The 20,385-nt window shown below is 42.3% G+C and overlaps 1 protein-coding gene across 5 annotated transcripts in view; it reads left to right on the top strand.

Moving 5' to 3' along the window:
• tp73 (tumor protein p73) overlaps positions 1-20,385 on the top strand; it is a 244,568-nt gene that overhangs the window by 167,112 nt on the left and 57,071 nt on the right. For all 5 annotated transcript variants that reach the window (XM_041205762.1, XM_041205759.1, XM_041205761.1 and 2 more), the window contains exon 4: positions 2,705-2,950. In XM_041205762.1, the coding sequence (XP_041061696.1) occupies positions 2,705-2,950 (246 nt within the window). The remainder of the gene's footprint in view (positions 1-2,704; positions 2,951-20,385) is intronic.

The following is a 20,385-nucleotide window of genomic DNA, read 5'->3' as shown; positions in this document are numbered from 1 at the left end:
TGTCCATCCTTAATTGCCCTTGAGAAGGTGGTGGTGAGCTGCCTTCTTGAACTGCTGCAGTCCATGTGGTGACCCAGCAACAGTGAAGGAACGGCGATATATTTCCAAGTCAGGATGGTAAGTGGCGTGGAAGGAAACTTTCAGGTAGTGATATTCCCATGTGTCTGCTGCCCTTGTTCTTCTAGATGGTCATGGTTGTGGGTTTAAAAGGTGCTGTCTAAGGAGCCTTGGTGAGTCCCTGCAGTGCATCTTGTAGATGGTACACACTGCTGCCACAATGCGTTGGTGATGGAGGGAGTGAATGTTTGTGGATAGTTGGATGAGGATTGGAAGAGAAAGAAATGTAAGGATGGGTGAGATTAAGTAAATATTGGAAGAAGGCTCATGAGAAGCATGAACACTAGCTTATGGTTGGTTCAGGTGGCCTGTTTCTCTGCTGCAAACTCTGTGTAATTTAAACATGCACAGGTGGCCGATGAAAGAACATATCGTTTAAAAGGATTAAGTGAAACACCAGGGATTGCGGGAACTGAACTTGCAGTTAAGACACACATAAAGTTACAAGCATCAGCTTTAGGGTCCTGCTGCCTGCCATTTCCCCAATATGTGTAGCCAACTGCTGAGGCTTCTCAAACTTAGTAAACAACTTAATCAGTTTCACTAAGACTTTTTCTGCAGGGCTAGCTCGACACAAATATTGCAAAAAACTTTTGATCTTAAAGTACACTACTTGTACAAATTGTGTAGGTACCATGTGATGTGGAATCCAAGAGAGCATGCACACTTTGCTGAATTCAGTAATAGAATAATGCTGTTCAAATGGGGACCATTTGGCCCATTATGCCTCTGCTGATTCTTTGAAAGAGTATCCAATTAGCTCCACTCCCATGCTCTTTCGCTGAAAGAATCTTTTTCTTTAAGTATATATCAAATTCTCTGAAGGGGACTCTGACCTGCCTCCTGAGAGGCCCTGAGAGATCCCCATATTAGTTGTCAGGGCTGAAGACACTGTGTTGGAACAGACCTTTTACAATGCAGTCTTTTAGCCATAATGTAGCTTTTTAAAAATCAAAACATAAGAAGTTGTCATGAATGGAAATACATTGACGTTGGGTTACTATGCCCTGGTGAAATGTTGTCTGGTACCCCATACCACAAAGGCACTGCACCTGACTCTTTGTTCTTGACTTTAGTATTTTCTATCCTATCTCAGGTCTTCTGCTTCATTATCCCCACCTGACAGGGACAGAAGGTTAGGCATCTGCTACCTGGTCCCTATCAACACTACAATATGCTAGCCTTTCTTCCACCTGTGGGTGGATACCGAGGTCCATGATCCTTGCCTGTTTATGTTAATTGGTCAAGATTGGCATCATAGTGGGTGGGAACAATATTTGTCTCATAACAATCCTATCTTTCAGAGTCAATGGAGTAGTAGCAAGATGATTACTGATGTCTTCTTGCATGAGACCCCTCTGACGTGAAATTAGCAGCCCTCGAAATAGGTGGCTAGCACTGATCAGCTGCACTAGCACTCCTTAAAGACTCCACTGCCTAATCTTGAAGCCAAAATTCAGCAGGCTGAATCAGAGTGCCAATTTAGAACCTGCACCCTGCCTGCTCAATTTAAATGAGATTGGAGCATCAAAATGGCAGGGGCTTCTTCATAGCCAGTGTCAAGGAAAAATACCAACAACCACAGGTTACATCGAGAAAGAGTACTTCTATTCAAGCGCTAAACCGTGCAATGGCCATTGGGAGAGATCTAGATCTGCTCGATGTTACAGTGTTCAACAAGCAGTATTTATACAGTACAATTATGTGACTCCAGTATATTTACCCAGTGATCTTATTAACTTGCCCTTCTTTATTCTCTTATAATTATATTTAGGTTAGCTATTTGATTTTGCTTACCCACACAGTTTCTTGATCATCCCTTATCTCTTTTAACAATGTACTATTCATTCCATGTTACAGCATCTGTTTGTGTTTATCGTGTCCTATATCTTTTTTATCTACTCTTTGCCTAACCTTTGATCCCAGGTCATTTCACATGTCAAGGCTTGTTCTTCTTATTTTTCTGTTCTTGCTTCCCTTTATAATTTAACCCTTTAGGTGATTTTTCTTTCTCAACAATCTCTCAATAAATTTATTTGATGACTTGGATTATTTTTCAATTAACTGCTCCTCTGAACTTTTCAGTCGAGTAGATTTTAGCTCCTTCGTGATCCCAGACTGATACCTAGCTCCAAAAGAAAAATGCTTTTTGAATGATTTTTGTTCATTCATTTGTACAGGGCTCCTTCCTTCCTTGGAATTATATGAATGAAACACAAAATACAGCTTGAACAATTCAGCCGGATTTCTGCCACAATCATTAAAGTTATAAGTAAACTGATGACCCTAAACAGTATTCAATATATAAAAGAAACCTTCAAGGATCAGTGGTCACAGAAAAGAACAAGAGGAAGCAACAAGCTTCAAACTAACATTTTTTTCCTTCATATTTGCCTGAATGATATATTTACGATTAATTATTTGACAAGTCCTTACATGGGGCAACAGGAATAAAAAGGATTCCAGGAGCTGAAATGTAGTGACAGCTGTCTGATGTGTGTGTTTTCTTAATAGTCTGAAATAAGTGGATGTTGCAAGTCCTTACCTGGCTGTTTCACTTCTTATCCCCACCCCTTTGCCTTTCTAGTCCCAGTTTAATTTGCTAAACAGCAGCATGGATCAGAGTATCACCAACCGTGCATCCTCCGCCAGCCCTTACAACTCGGAGCACGCCTCGAATGTCCCAACACCGTCTCCCTACTCACAGCCAAGCTCCACGTTTGATACTATGTCGCCTGCTCCAGCAATCCCTTCCAACACAGACTATCCAGGACCACATTTATTCGAAGTCACTTTTCAGCAATCAAGTACTGCTAAGTCAGCTACCTGGACCGTGAGTCTGCTCTTTCGTATTTTTGATTGAGATATTATTGTAAAGAAAGTAAATTATTTATATGAAAATAATGTGATCCTTCTTAATTCGTCAGCAAAAGGGTGTTTTCAGCCTCGGTCTCCTGTAATATTTTCTTTGTTCTTCTTCTCTTTACTTTCTCTTCTCCACACGGAGATTGTATTATCTAAATGTGATGTGCAACTTATGTTAAAGTTTTATTGGAGATTAACTTAAGGTAACTTTGAAACTTGGTGTTTTGTTGAAATGACTGTATTGATTTCAATGTGTACCCTGTGCATCCCACTGCATGCCAGACAGTAAATACCTGCCTTTGCAACAGAAATATAATTTTAACTGCGGTCTGGCCAGAAAATGAACCAGAATGCAAGAGGCTCAAACTTCTCCAGCTGCAACATCTGCACTTTCTCCAATGAGTGAAGCCAAAATATTTTTAATTGTGAAAATTGGTTTTAACACAAGTCACTAGTCTGCTGAAAACGTGTTTTTTTTTTTATCCTGTCTCTTATACATCTTAAAGATTATGTCTTGCAGCAAGACATGACTGAACATGCTCACAATCCAAGCACATGTTGGATGCTGCTTGTGCTATCTCCTGGAGGGAGATGTTCAGACTTGCTGCAGACAAGCAAGCATCCTGTCCAACAGTAGAAGAAGCGCGGCTCTCTGTCTGCTGGTAACTGATGGGATAATTAGTGTTTTTCTCAAGTGCAATTTCAAATGTGCTGCTCATCCTTGTCTGTGCAAAGACTCGCCACGATGTGAAGGGCGTATAGTCAGGTTGTTGATTGGGCTGCTGCGATTGGCAGCGGTTAACTCTGGCTGAAATTAGCGACGCTGACTTTTCATTAAATTTAGAATGACATCCATAGTTTAACTGTTTCAGTTCTGGCCTATTGCATTTGCCCTGGATTCATGCACAAATCGAGGCTACAATTGCAGTAACGTCCTCTGCCGTATCGTTGTGTCAAGGGTCGGTTCTGTACCATACTGGGGCTCTGGTTGCTATACAGCTTTTCCCTGTTATGTACTGTGACTCTCACAGCAACAGCGCAACGTGAAAAGAACAGGATGCAAGATGTTGCTTGAACAATTTCTGGCTATTGGACCTTACTTCCTGGTCGAGGAAGGTTCCACACAGGATATCGGTAGGGAAGATCCATTCTGGTGAACTGAGAACTCAGCCTCCCCTGCCATCAACTGGCTCCAGAAAAATAGTTGTTTGGTGCTGTCAAATGCAGTGTCGCTATTAGTTGCTGATACCCACTTCTTTAGACCTTATCTGGCACCTCCAAAGGCAGCACCAACACTTTACAAAGTTGCTGTTACCCTGGAAAAAAGAACTACTTTAGGGACCAGTCCAACTCCTAAGTGAGTCGGACCCAAGTGACCATTTTCATGAACGCTAGAGGTAAATCACATCGACTTTACACCACCACATCCAACTTCATACCAGATCTTTAATACTGACTGATGAAATCATTATGTAGCATTTACACATGTGATTAAAAATGATTTTTTTTGGGTGCTATGAGTACCCATTGAGCTTCAAACTTATGTCAGTAAATGATGTCTGTGTTGTGAGTGCACACTTGTGGGGCAACTTGTACCAGATATGATATTGGTGCAAGCTTTAACACACATGCAGTGAACGTCTACCAGAAGTATGCGGAGCAGACGGATAATGTCGTCATACACAACACTGATTTTGTGCTAGCAATGCAATTTTGATCTCAGTTTCTTCCAGGCATGGACGCATTAGTAGATATTCCCCTTGGAAATACAGCATGGTTAGAAAAATGAACAGAGGGCATACTGGGTAGGGCAAGCTACTGGAAGAGGAAGAAGGAGGAGTGGGTGAAAGGCTCTCGACAGGAAGTCACATTCGCACAGTGTTCAGGGAGCAATTCTCCTATCTCTTTTTTATTCATTTACGGGATGTGCCAGCATTTATTGCCCATCCCTAGTTGCCCTTGAGAAGGTGGTGTTGAGCTGCCATCTTGAACCGCTACAGTCCATGTGGCATGGGTGCACCCCCAGTGCTGTTAGGAAGGGAGTTCCAGTCTCAGCAGCAGTGAAGGAAGATATATTTCTAAGTCAGAATGGTTCCTCAGTGAGGAACGATGGGTGATACGTCTCTACTTCAATAAGGATATCCTCACTGAAATTTGTTACCTGCTGCAGCCACAGCTGGCAGCCTCATTGTGGGACAAGGACCACATTGCCAGTGGCTGTCAAGGTGAGCATGGCAATGAATATTTATTTGTCTGGCTCCATTCAGGCTGGTGCTAGAGATATTTGCAACACCTTGCAGTTTGTCATCTGCTTGTGTAAGGAAGTCAATGAGGATTCAAAGAGGGACACTACATTTAATTTGCATGTACATTGCTTTGTGGGTTCCACATGTTAACTTTGTCCTATGCTGGAACTGAAGGGGATTCCATTCCCTCAATGCCAAGATGGTGTCCGACCATAGACAATGAATCATGCAGGTCAGTGCCTGGCATCCTGGCAGCAATAATGCTGCCTTCATTCTGAGGCAGTCTGCTGTGCCAAGTGCATTTGAGCCAGCATGAGACACCAAAGGGTAGCTATTGGTTGACAAGGGCTATCCACTGAAGACATGGCTCATAACTCCAGTGCACAACCCACACACATGCATAACATGCACATAGTGAAAGCCATGCTGTGAGATGAAATGTGATAGGCAGACCACAGCATGCTGAAACAATGCTTCTACTGCCTGGACCACTCTGGAAGAGCCCTGCAGTACTCTGCAGAGTGGCTGTCAAGATTTGTGATGGTCTGCTGCATACTGGACAACCTTGCCATCATGAGGGCACAGCCGCCAGCTATACAGGAGGAGGAAAAGGTGGAAGAGAAAGGTGGGGGCAAACTAGACAGTCCCTTTCTGCTGGGCTGTCCGTGAAGGCCTCATTCGTGTGTGAGACCAGTAAATGCAATCCCAATTCCTGACTCACCAACAATTCCATACCTCTTACCACTGTCACTGACCATCACAGTGAAAATTTAGCCACAATACAAAATAAACACCACCTCAAAATAAACATTCCAAACCAAATTTATAAATTAAATTATGCCTTGTTGCATGAAAAATCTAACAATTCGCCTTGTACATGTCTATCTCCTGTGTGGCTTAGCCTATCTTAGCGCTCCAATGCAATTGCTACCAAAGAGGTTGCAAAATGGGTAGCAGAAAGCTGCCGAATTTCAGTGAAGGATACTGCATGTAACTTTGGAGAATGACCTCGAGCAGCTCTAAGTCCAGGAGGCCCAGCTGTGGCCTGCACCTTGGTATGCACAGCTGCGGTCTAGGCTGACTGGCTGACAGGCAACAACAAGGGTACAGTGACAGTGTGGAAGCACAAGAGTCCTCTTCCTGAGAGGAGATAGCAAGTTTACGTTCCATGAACCATTGCCACTCACCCAGGGCAAAGCCTCAACAATCCTAGTCATCCAGTGGAGGGCAGATTTTTTGGATTGCTGTAACACTTTTCAAACCCTTTATCATATAATAATCCACTGATGATGGCAGCATTCTGAGCTTTCATGGCAGCAAGCTGACCTTGTGCGACAGAGTCAGAAGTTCCAGTGCAGTACTCAGACATTGAGTGGCTGCTACTTGTCCTGTAATGGAAGCTGTGGCATTGACCATCAGAGGCTGCATCAAGTGTGTGAATAGAGTTGGCCACCATTCCACCACTTGCCTGGAAAAGATGGGCTCCAAGCTCTGTGCCAAGTTGGTGCTGAACTCCTCCATGCACCTTGACATTCAATTCAGGCTTTCGTCCTGCCGATGCACCAAACATTTTATTGTGCATACACATCAGCCTTTTTCTATATTCCCATTGAAGTTCCCATCTGAGTCGTCTGTAATGGAAGAGGCATGTGTCCTCACCCTCTGGGATGCTGGCCATCCACACTTCCCTTTGCCCCTGCCCCAGCTGGAGGCTATCTGTGCCCGGTGTCTTCTCAGGTGTGCCTCCCACCTCAATGCTATCATCCAAATTATGCACACTGTCAGTATCTGAACTGGTGCCTGTAAATGAAATTGAATTACAGTGCATCTTCATCTTCACTTTCATCTTTACTGCCTGGCCGGATTGGGTCTAAGGAAGACAAAAGGCACAAGGATAAGTTTGAAGTGAGGGGATAAGTGGAAGGTAAGAGCTGCATACTTACACCATCTGCAGATTGTAAATCCATAGATATTGTGGGACGATGAGGAAGTGGGGTATGAGAAGAGGGTTAGGCATGAGAAGCTGTCATCTTCAATAATTTCAGCCCCGCCTCTGACCATGTCCTCGACAACAAATGTTCCAATAATGGTCAGAATCATCTTTTCCATGGACATGCCTTTCTTAGGATAGCCCTTGCTGCCTCAGGTTATGCAGCATCTTGTCTGTTAAGAGAGAAGTCTGTCTAAACTGAGTTTTGTCTAATCTGGGTGATGTGGCAGTCATAATTGGGTAGCTGTCGGTGTGTGCAAGCTGAGACATGTAGGTGTGAGGCTTGCAGCAGTGCTGAGTTTATGAGAATAAGGTGAAAGGTATGAATGAGCCCTGATTGATAGAGATTGTTGGTCAGTGAGTGATGGGGGTGTAATGAACTGAGCAGTTTCTGAAGCTAGTGATTCAATGGGTGAGATATGGCATTTGAAGACGCACTCACTATCTTGACTGCTCTTGTGAGGCCATTGAACCTCTTACATCTTTGTATTCAGCTTGACCTACCTTGGGAGCTTGACTATCCAAGCCCTCCATGACTATCTGCTCCCACTGCTTTTTGAGCCTGTCTCTGGAGGGCCTCCTTCCCCTGCATGTACAGGACACTACTTTCCACCTCCTCCAGTGCAGCATCGTAAAATTCTAGATGTTCACATATTGTGTCATTCATCACTGTTTCCCAATTCAGACTTATTTCCTGCATGACTGCCAACACTTGCCCTGTCTGCAATGCTCCTCCCTTTTAATAGTTGTAACCTAGCTAAAAGCAGTGAAGATTAGCATCAATTGGCATTAGAAGTTACAATTTTGCATCCAGCCGGTCATCAGCATGATTAATGTTTGCTTCAAGCAAAAATCATTCAAGTGAGCAGGCAGCACGAAGTTGGCATGCTACCTGCTTTGCAATCAATGGGCACAAGTTTGCACATCATAATCCCCACATGGTTTTTAGCGCTATCCAATTTACCCTCCTCAGCCTCCACCAACTACTTTGTTTTCTCCACCTACCCCACCCTGGTCTCAGCCCAAGAACAAAGGCAGGTTCAAGTCCTGCTCTGCTTAGTGCTCAGGCTGCCCTGTGGGCAATGCCAAGCAGAGATAGAAACACCACCAGCATAGAAAGAAAATTTGAAGAGTGAATCATACCTGGGAAGTTGCTGGCTGTAAATGGCATTTAGCTACAAAAGTTCACCATTTTGTTTGGTTGCAGAGTTGTCAATCCAGGAGGACAAGGAAGAAGGGATTTAAAAATACAAAGGAAGAGAGGCAATATTCCTGAAAGAAAGGACACACGCACACATAGACACGCACACAGACACACACATAGACACCTTCATCAATCTCAAGACATCTTGGAGAGAATGAAGAATGAAAAGACAAGGTTCTCGTACACTGCTTACCCCTGGCTCTGAGCAAATTAATAACAGCAACCATTAGATGGCTGTGTCCATCCAGAGAAGATGGAGCAGCTTTTAAAACACAATGTTTGGAAATAGGCAGTGGGTCTGTCTGCATTTGTAAAGAGAAAGGGGAGACAGTGGTGTAATGGTATTTTTTTTCGATTAGTAATCCGGAGGCCCAGATTAATGCTCTGGGGATATGGGTTCAAATCCTACCATAGCTGCTGGTGGAATTTGAATTCAGTTAATAAATCTGGAATATAAAGCTAGCCTCAGTAATGGTGACAATGACAGCTACCATTATTTGTTGTAAAAGCGCATCTGCTTTATATTGCCCTTTAGTTAAGGAAATCTGCTGACCTTAAGTGGTCTGGCTTGCGTGTGACTCCAGACCCAGAGCAATGTGGTTGACTCTTAACTGACCTCCAAAATGGCCAAGCAAGCCACTTCGTTCAAAGGCAAATAGGGATGGCTAACAAATGCTGGCCTTGCCAGCAACACCAAAATCCCATGAAAGATTATGGGAGAAAAAAAGGGTATTTCATATGGCGACCACCCATTGAACTGGAGATATTGGAGAGGGAGCAGAGGATATTTACTAGAATGATACCAGTGATGAGGGACTTCAGTTGTATGAAGAGACTAGAGAAGCTGGGATTGTACTCCTAACAGCAGAGAAAGTGGAGATCTGATAAAGGTGTTTAAAATTATGAAGGATTTTGATAGAATAAATAGAAGAAACTGTTTTCACTGGCAGGGGGATAAGTAACCAGAGGACACAGATTAAAGATCATCTGTAAAAGAACCAGTGAGGAGCTGAAAATAATTTTTTATTACACAAGTTGTTATAATCTGGAATGCAATGGTAACTTTTAAAGGGGAATTAGCTATATACTTGAAGAGGCAAAATTTGAAGAGCTATGGGAAAAAGCAGGGGAGTGGGATTAATTGGAGAGTTCTTTCAAAGAGCTGGCCCAAGCATGATGGGCCAAATGGTGACCTCCTTTGGTGTGTAATTCTATGAACTGCTCTGACAAAGGAGACCAATTTAATGCATTGACCGACTTTACTCTTTACAGATGCTGACAGATCTGCTGTGCATTTCCAAGCTTATTTCAGATTTCCAACACTTGCACTTTAAAAAATGCCTACTGTAGTGTAGAATGGATGTGGTGGCAGGGGGTTTGGCAGAAGAAAACAACCAAAAAGATTGCTTTTCTGTGCTGTTTTACATGTCCAGTAGCTTGGACATACACTTAATAAGATAAATTAATTCCAGAGTTTGCACATTTTTGATCTTTAAAGCACTAATATGTAATGCCACTATGTTCCTGTTTATTCAGCACCTCAGGGTTTAAAATACTATCACCGCTTATTTTGTGTGTTCCAGCAAGACACTATTTTTAATTTAAGAAATGGACAGAAGATGGATGTGTCATTAGATGTGACACTGAACCATACAACCAAGGCAGGTGTTGATTGGTTTCCAGTCTGTCCTGGGTTAGATGGTCTCATGCATGGCACTGGGAGGAGACTTCAATTGATCTCCACTCCACTAAGCTACAATGGAGAGGGAAATCAACTAGGGCCAATGCTCCTGATTACTACCCAGTGATGCCAGCTGTTTACAAAGGGCAAATACAAGTGATTGTTTGGTGAGAACAGGATAAAATGCAGCTTTGACATTCCCATGGTCAAATTGCCTGCCGACACTCTCTGCCCAGATGGCCACATGCAGATTGTCTGCTTGTTTAAGGCTGCTGGCACCTAAGAACTGTACCCCAGCAAGAGTCAACACCTTCAGGAGAGGAGGGAAAAAGGGCCAAAGAAATTGTCAGAGTGTGGCCTTCCCAAAATTCATTAACCTGCACAATTAAGTGCAGAGACAGGCTTCAACCCTTCAGTGAGCATTGTGGACAACAGTTTGGATGAAAATGCAAATTGACTATTTATTTTTGCTGATGTGGCTTGTTTTAGTGAAGGAAAGCAACACCTCAGGATAATGCATCAAAATGACCTTCCCCTCCAGTACACTAAGCCCCCAATTACTAATATCAGCCATTTTTCTGCTGTATTCTTGGTACTCCTTTGTTTAGTATCACGGTTGCTTTGTGTTACCTCAATCTATGCAATCTAACAGGCATATTTCTAAAGTTTGAATAATATTATTGAAGATAAACATTGATAAGGCCATCCTAGCACTTATTAAATATACTATCCTCTACCCTGTGAGAGACAGACATTTTTTTTTATTCATTGATGGGATGTGGGCATCACAGGCTAGGCCAGCATGTATTGCCTATCCCTAATTGTCTTTGAGAAGGTGGTGGTGAGCTGCCTTCTTGAACCACTGCAGTCCATGTGGTGTAGGTACATCCACAGTGTTGTTAGGAAGGGAGTTCCAGGATTTTGACCCAGCGACAGTGAAGAAAGGGTGATATATTTCCATGTCAGGATGGTGAATGACTTGGAGAGGAGCTTCCAGGTGGTGGTGTCCCATGTGTCTGCTGCCCTTGTCCAGAATTCTAGATGGTTGTGGTTGTGGGTTTGGAAGGTGCTGTCTAAGGAGCCTTGGTGGGTCCCTTCAGTGCATCTTGTAGAGAGTGTACACTGTTGCCACTGTGCATCGGTGGTGGAGGGAGTGAATGTTTGTGGATGGGGTGCCAATCCAGTGGACTGCTTTGTCCTAGATTGTGTCAAGCTCCTTGAGTAGTGTTGAAGCTGCACTCATCCAGGCAAGTGGAGAGTGTTCCATCACATTCCTGACTTGTGCCTTGTAGATGGTGGACAAGCTTTAGTAGTCAGGAAGTGAGTTACTCATTGCATGATTCCTAGCTTCTGACCTGATCTTGTAGCCACAGTATTTGTATGGCTAGTTCTGTTCAGTTTCTGGTCGATGGTAACCCCCAGGAAGTTGATAGTGGGGGATTCAGCAATGGGGATACCTTTGAATGTCGAGGGGCGATGGTTAGACTCTCTCTTGTTGGAGATGGGCATTACCTGGCACTTGTATGGCACAAATGGTACTTGCCACTTGTTAGCCCAAGTCTGGATATTGTCCAGATCTTGCTGCATTTGGACATGGACTGCTTCAGTATCTGAGGAGTTACGAATGGTGCTGAACATTGTGCAATCATCAGCGAATATCCCCATTTCTGACCTTATGATGTAAGGAAGGTCATTGTTGAAACAGCTGAAGATGGTTGGGCCTAGGACACTACCCTGAAGAACTCCTGCAGATATCCTGACACTGAGATGATTGACCTCCAACAACCACAACCATCTTCCTTTGTGCTAGGAAATACACTTCATCAGCTGAATCATTGCTAATATGCTATTAAAGAGGGTTCAGATTAATCACTGTATATAGTCATCAAGTAAAGTTGAATTAGGCTGGAGCCTAATTGGACCAGGGCACACAAACCTAATTCAGTCTTCAATTTCAAGTTGTACATTTTGCCTTATGTTTGTATTGTCAATATAAATTCTTCTGCACTCATTTATAATGCAAACTGCTAATGTAAACTTTCCATCCTGTAATTACAACCTCCTGCCAGTGAATGTATATAAGGAATTTATAATGGCAAAAGTTGACAGGAGTCCACGCAAATGCAATATTTGTAACATAAATTTAGGGTCAAGCTTTGTGTCACCTACTCAATAATACTCTTGATGAACCTCTTATCCTCTCTTTCTCTTCTCAAACTGCAGTAAGGCCTTGGGCCTTCATGTGGGTTCCTCAAGAAAATAAAATAAATAATCACTTGGCAAATATTTCCGTGTTGTTCAACGTTGTTGTGCTAATGATTCGGCAGCATTCTCCACTTTTGTAGTGCTTTGATACTTGCTTAGCTGCCTGAAGGGATTTTATAAAAAACAAGACTGCATTGTCAGCACAGGGCACAGGGATTAGTCCTGTTAAGTTAACCAAATCTATGATTAACAGACCTGCCCCCCTACTCTCATTAATCAAAATATCTTTATGTAGCTTAGATATAATTGAGACAAATAGGCATTTTAATTAATGTTCTACAACTGATAATTGCAAAAAGGACTAAAATGTACTGCTTCAATCTACAAAATCTAACATTCCTTTGTTTCCAGTGGTTGGGCAATATTTCACCCTGAGACTTTCTAAGGTATGGATATTTGCTGAACAAAATTTCCAATTTAATCTGAAACTTGGCATCCAACACAGAATTATTTCTGAAATCTGTGGGATTTGAAAATTGATGAAGTAAGTGGGGTATGGTGGTGTAATTTGCAAATTAGTGATCCTGGCACAAACCTTGGGACTTCAGCTGTTGAGAACAACCACCACCTTGGTTCATTCATAAAGACTGGTACCCAGTGCCAATGAAACCATATATCAGGGCACAAGGGAATGGGGATAAGAAAACAGTGAGGAAAAAATTTAAAAAGCAAAGCAGTGATTATGTTAATAAAACAAAGAGGCTGAAGACTAAAGACGAAATAGGGGTTGCCTACAAAGCAAAAACCTTTTGCTTGCATCCCGTGAAACATGCAACAGAGGTACTGAAGGAGCCTTTCTAGATGTAGCTTGTGTTATGCATTTGTTTTGGTTTCTGCTATCTTGAGTTAGGTACATCCAGGTGTGTGCAGTGGATCTTTAGTTGTGTTAAATCTGATGGTAAATTTATATTAATATCACAGCAAAACAGTTACCAAACAAAACATTGCCTTCCAATATAGGCATCAAACTGGATTGGACTTCCTGAGTCCTTCTAAATTTATCTAGAGTTAATTTAAATCCTTAGAGAGTGCTGCAATGCCAATTTGCGCTCTAAAAATATTTATATTTAATGTTTGGGGCAGGAACACAGCATATCTTTGTACGTTGGCTGGGAAAATGCACAGTTGGATGCAGGCTACATGAATCCAGTATTACCAGTGTAACCAATGTTGCAGTTGCTGGAGTCAGTATAAATGCAATTGATCTGGCAGAGAGTTAACTCTAAAGAATTGACTCTACTGATAGTTGACCCTCCAGAGAGATAATCTTATGGCAAGTTGACCATATAAAAAGTTAACTCCGCCCCCCCTCCCCCACAGAGAGTGACCTGAGAGAGAGTTAACCTGAATGACTTGACCCCAGAGTTAACTCAGCAGAGTTGACCATCAGTTAGACTCTTGCCTCTGTCCTTGGTGCTGAGGTCACTGCAGCAATTCCATAGTGCCTTGTTCAGTATGTTTGTCACAAAAAGGTCATTTTGTGATCCACAGCTGTAATTTACAGCACTGTAGGGGATTCTTCCTCTATAGTTATAGGGTTTGCCCAGTATTAGTGATCTATCAGCTAGATAGGAGCAAAGTCAGCTCCAGTTGTTGTTCCACGGAAGGTTTTCCTGTGTCAATATCATGTAAAGGTTAAAAGCAATTGAACTTTGCCTATACGGCTCATTAGACAAGCACTGCCTGATGAGGTGCCTAGTCATACATAACAGGAAGGCCTTAACAGCAAGACCCTGGTCTTTTCTGAATTTATTAATCTCAACTGGGATGGTATTCAGGTCAATACAAGTGACCTTAGCACACTTAGGTTAGGGAAAGGGGAATTCAGTCAGCCCTCTCACTCCCAATTACTATCAATAATTCCTTGCTGGGAAAAATACAGTCTGCTGAAGATATTGTTCATCTAAGTGGTGATGCCTCACTGAGTTGGGCAGCCAGTGGACACTTGCTGAACAGGAACAAACATGAAGAATGACACTTGGATAAAATAGAGGGTTGCTAGTGCAATCATGTGCTGGCATTTCAGTGCCTTAGGAGAGAGGAACTAAAAGGTGGAAAAAGTGGGATCAAGTTGGAACCTTCAGGGCTCCAAAATTATAGTTGAGCCAAATATTTCTTGCCCTTTCTTGGAATTACTTGCTGTGTCATGTTGAATGACAATTTATATAAATTATATAGAATCACACTATTGTTGTACAGAATATGTATGCCTCAGCTTTTGTTTCAAGACTAGACTTCCTCCCAGATGGGGGCAGAAGCCCCAATCTAATCCAATTAAGGCTACCCCAGTGTATTATTGCTGCGAGGCAGCCAGGCTTCTGGTCAGCATGTTGCCAATGGAATTTTTGGTTGGGGGGGGCGGGTAATCCATACCCCCGTAAGATCCACCCCAATGTGTCACCATGCAGCAATTCTCTAACTAGTGACAAAATTAGTGCCTCTTTGAGTTTAATTTCTACCTTTCTCCCTGTTTTATAGTAGACTGTTAAAAGCAGAAGCCATTGTGTAACAGAGATGAAAGGTTAATGAAACAGAGAGGAAGCAATATTGCCACTAACTTGCTAATGTTCAGTGCTGCTTTCTAACTTTCTAACTTGCTAATGTTCAGTGCTGCTAAGCAGGGAAGATCGCAGGTTACAACCTCTACTTACTCCCTGTTTTACCCTGTATTGACCAGGGAGGAAGGGAATCAAATTGCATCCACACCCAGGCCGATTATAGGGCATTATTGGTAGTGGCTGTGCGCTCTAGTTCTTATCTGCAAATTGTCAGGCCAGAGAGATAAAGAGAGAGAGAAAAAAATTAAAATTGCAAAGAAATGCGGAAAACCTACCTAGAAAAATTGATTTGTTTAAAAAAAACTGACCATTATGGAGCTCTTGAAAATAGCATAAACATCATGCAGTCAGTACTATAGTACAGTATTAAGAATAGATCCTTTTCAGCAACACATTCCCAGGGAGCTTGGGATGCGTGTGTGTGTATATGTTCATGTGTGTATGCATATATACCTATGTCTGTGTGTATAGAATGTTATAGTTCAAAGTGACAGACGCATAAAAGAGAAGGAAACTAACTATTTCCTGTTGTTTTGTCTGATCTTGATAACATGGCCCCTGGCAATTACCCTTCTATTGATGGAAATTGTGTCTAATTTGGCCACTTCTGCAAAGAGAAAAACCCAAGCGGTGACCTTTAAAATTAAACGAACTCAATTTTAGCAGCTAGACCCCCGCCAAACCATTGTTCCTGACCCCAGACAATCTATAAGCAATACCATGTAAGATCAGCTTTTAGAATTTTATAACTATCCAATGTTGTACTAAATAATGGGTGTACAGTACTGGCATCAAAGACACTGTTAGGGCAACAATTTGTTGGGGGCACATCCTGTATATTCCTTTGGTTTTCACCCCAGTGCAATTTTATTGTAGACTCATCTCATAATGTTGTGCTCCAACTCATTCTTTCACTGGACCTCAAACCTGTGGCAGTCATTACCTCTCCCCTTCTTACCTTTCTAACAGGCTGCAAAAAGATATAGATAGACCACGTGAATGGGTAACAAGATGGCAAATGGAGTATAATATAGGGAAGTGTGAAGTTATTCACTTTGATCATAAAAATAAAGTAGAATATTTTTTAAAAGGTGAGAAAATTTTAACTGTCCAAGTTCAAAGAGACTTGGGTGTGCATGTTTTTTTTATTTATTCATGGGATGTGGGCTTCACTGGCCAGGCCAACATTTATTGCCCTCCCTAATTGCCCTTGAGAATGTGGTGGTGAGCTGCCTTCTTGGACCACTGCAGTCCATGTGGTGTAAGGACACCAACAACGCTGTTAAGAAGGGAGTTCAAGGATTTTGACCCATCACCAGTGAAGGAACGGTGATATACTTCCAAGTCAGGGTGGTATGTGGCTTGGAGGGGAACTTCCAGGTGGTGGTGTTTCTCATGCATCTGCTGCCCTTGTTCTTCTAGTTGGTCATGTTCGTGGGTTTGGAAGGTGCTGTCTGAAATGTCTTGGTAAGTTCCTGCAGTGTATCTTGTAGATGATGCACACTGCTGCCACTGTGCGTCAGTGGTGATGGGAGTGAATGTTTGTGGATGGGCTGCCAATCAAGCAGGCTGCTTTGTTCTGGATAGTGTTCAGCATCTTAAGTGTTGTTGGAGCTGCACTCATCCAGGCAAGTGGAGAGTATTCCATCACACTCCTGACTTGTGACTTGTAGATGGTGAACAAGCTTTCGGGAGTCAGGAACTGAGTTACTCACTGCAGGATTCCTAGCCCCTGACTTACTCTTGTAGCCACAGTATTTATATAGCTAGTCCAGTTCAGTTTCTGATCAATGGTAACTCCCAGGATGTTGCTAGTGGGGAATTCAATGATGGTAATGCCATTGAATGTCAAGGGGTGTTAATTGGATTCTCTCTTGTTTGAGATGGTCATTGCCTGGCACATGTGTGGCACGAATGTTACTTGTCACTTGTCAGCCCAAGCCTGGATATCATATAGGTTTTGCTGCATTTGGACATCCTTAGTATCTGAGGAGTCGCAAATGGTGCTGATTATTGTGCAATGATCAGTGAACATCCCCACTTCTGACCTTGCGATGGGAGGAAGGTCATTGGTGAAGCAGCTGAAGATGGTTGGGCTGAGGACACTACCCTGAGGAACTCCTGCAATGATGTCTTGGAACTGAGATGATTGACCTCCAACAACCACAACATGCAGAAAGTTAGCATGCAGGTGCAGCAAGCAGTTGGGAAGGCAAGTGGCATGATGGCCTTTATTGCAAGCGAATTAGAGTATAAGAATAAAGAAGTCTTACTACAGTTGTACAAGGTTTTGGTGGAACCACATCTGGGGTACTGTGTGCAGTTTTGGTCTCCACATTTAAGAAAGGATACATTTGTGTCAGAGGTGGTACTGTGAAGGTTCACTAAATTGGTCCCTATGATGAGAGGCTGAGTAAATTGTGCTTTTGTTTTCTGAAGTTTAGAAGAATGAGAGGCAATCTCATTGAAACCTATAAAATTTTGAAGGAACTTGATAGGGTGGATGCCAATGGATTGTTTACACTGGTCAGGGAGGCTAAAACACGAGGGCACAGTCTCAGGATAAGGGGCCAACCATTTAGGACTGAGGTGAAGAGAAAGTATTTCACTCAAAGTGTTGCAAATCTTTGGAATTCTCTACCCCAGAGGGGTATACCTCATTGTTGAATACATTTAAGGCTGGGATAGACAGATTTTTGGTGTTCTCAGGGAATTACGGGTTGTGGGGAGCAAGCAGGAAAATGAAGTTGAAACCCAAGATCAGCCATGATCATATTGAATGGCGGAGCAGGTTCAATGGGGCATGTGCTCTCCTGCTCCTATTTCTTGTGTTCTTGTTCTTGTGGTTTTACGCTATTACGTAATTACTGGTGAAGGGTGTGGTTGGGAGAATTGGGAATGGGGAGTGTGGTTGGGGGTGAGGTTGGGGGGATGGGGGATGGTTGTGGGGGAGGTTGGAGGGAGTGGGGCGTGGTTGATGAGGGGGGTTGAGGGTTGGGGGGGTCACTTTTAAAGTTTAGCACCACAAAATTAAATACTGTACACTTCTCAAAATTCTCTTTTAAATTTAAACCAGCATATAAATAGCAGTCTAAATTCTTATTATGTCCTAAAGTAGACACAATTCTGATTACATGCTGTGTTGATGACCTGAGAATCTTGGGCATCATTAAAATAAATGTATGAAGCTAAAATCCAGGGGTGAATGCAAAATAGAGTGTTGACTCACTATTGCCTGTTTTACTACTCTTGCAAAGTCTGGGAATGAAATCCCTATTTGTCACTAAGAGATTGGTTAAAGAAAGGTTTTAAAAATCTCTGCTCCATCCTAGGTTCACCTCACCTTGCACCAACCTGTTTAAAATCTAGCAGAAAGTGGTCACACTGTGGGACTAAGATTTCTGTGAGGATGAGGATTTCTGATTATCCATTGTGACTTTGGCAAAAAAAAATCCATTGAAGTCCCAGAGAAACAGCATAAAGGGCTTTTACCATAAAGTGCCATTATAGAAACCCAATCTTATGACTTAAGTGTGTCTAGAAATGATTTCTGTCAGGATTTTACTGTCACGTTCTTTTATGCTGTTGGAGTTTCTTATTTATTAATTATATTTTTCCACTTAATTTGCCTGTTTCTCTCATACCTCAAACAACAATTTTTTTTTTAAAATACTATTTTCACGTTTATTTAGTGCAAACGTAATGCATTGTATGGAACCTGTGGAGAGGCTGTAAATTCACAGTGTGCAACACAATTGTGTGTTAATGGGTTGATGCTAGAGAAATCAGAATGGTAAGGTTGTATTAGCTGCAGAGTTTAATTGTTTTGTAAATGTAATGATTTCTTTGTAACAACTTTCTTGGCATCAGTTGATTGCTCTGTGGTTAATTGTCCTTTGAGACTCAGTTTTGGGCCTCCAATTTCACCATTGCCATAGTCACTCTGCCTACTGCATGCAGGCATAATGAAAGAAAGACAAAACCTACATTTATACAGTGCCTTTCATAATGTCCCAAATCACTTTATAGCCAATTAAGTATTTTTGAATTGCAGTCACTGGTATAGCCTAGGCAATGTTATCAAATAGCGGAGCAGTATTGAGGAGCTGAATGGCCTATTCCTGCTCCCAATACATATGTTCGTATGTACTGCTTCCCAATTTAACCTGCCTGACTTCACAACTTCAGTGATACATGCTATGAGCTTTGACCCTTATAGACAGATCTTCCTGTGCTTGCGTCTATGCCTGAACGAAGCACATAGAGGGAAGTGGTGGGGGGGGGAAGATTGCATGTCCTAATTGGACAAAGCATTGGATAGGATCCTTCACCTGCACACAATTTTCTCAGTCCAGTTTTTCTGTATGTACTGTGGCCAACTCCTCAGGTGCAAGAAAGGGAAAATCTACCCCTACTAGTTACCTGAAATATTTAAAAGAGCTGCTGAAGAGTTGAAACATTGAAAGGGTTAATATATATTTTATTGCTTTATTTTATATTCCCCACAAAGGCACATCTTTGAAAATTGAAGCAGCGGAGGGGCAAGGCAGTTAACGGTATCTATGGTTTGCAAGATGGTACTTGCCTAGTGACAAGGGATATAGATCATTACCACTCTCACAACGCGAGCCTGTCCCAACATGCCGTTGAGCTGTGAGTCGGCAGCTGTTTGGCTCAGACCTGCCTGCGGCTGCCACCTCCTCTTGGCCAGTAGAACTAGCGGTTTATTAGGAACCGTTGAGTGTCTGTCCCGGGCACGTCTCATGCATGCTCTTGAGCGCAGTAAGGAATGCAGGAGACAGGAGGCACAAAGCATTCATTGGATAGATCCTTTACTTTATTTAAAAACAAAGAAGTTGATGGATATAATCCCCAAAGAACAAGTCTGAACTCTTCCGAAGAGACAGCTGCACTTAAGTTTCATTGGAGACTAGTGTTCAAACAAAATTATTAATGGTATGGGAAAAAATTTACTTTTCACATCTAAGTGATGACTTTACAGCACAAATGCAGGACATCCACTACACTCCTCCTCAAGCAAGTTTTGGATAAATTGTGCTAAGTAAAAGTATTCTTCAACCAACTACTCCTCTTAGAATCAAGTTACCTTTTGGAGATTCACAGAAAACACATACTGGAAAGTGACAAATGTCTGATAACAGCAACTCGAGTGTTTGGAGTCAATGGTACAACTTTCTGCAGTTGCTGACTGACCCCAATCATGTTGCCTGCAAACAATGTGATGGCATTAATTATGCAATAATATATTTTGACATATATCAAGTCTTCCTTTCACAATGTTTAGAAAAAGACTCCAAAGCACTTCTAAGTAGGGACAGTATCTACTTAAATTGTCTTTATTCTCCTTGTACATGAAAAGCTTCAAAGTTCTCACTGGCATACAGCCCCATTACAGTTGGCCATTCTTAATTCAGTCATTCTTATTGTTTTGTTTTGGG

This window comes from Carcharodon carcharias, chromosome 15 (genome assembly GCF_017639515.1).
Source record: "Carcharodon carcharias isolate sCarCar2 chromosome 15, sCarCar2.pri, whole genome shotgun sequence".
NCBI lineage: Eukaryota > Metazoa > Chordata > Chondrichthyes > Lamniformes > Lamnidae > Carcharodon > Carcharodon carcharias.
Note: the sequence above shows the minus strand (reverse complement) of the source record. Positions and strands in the feature narration are given on the sequence as shown.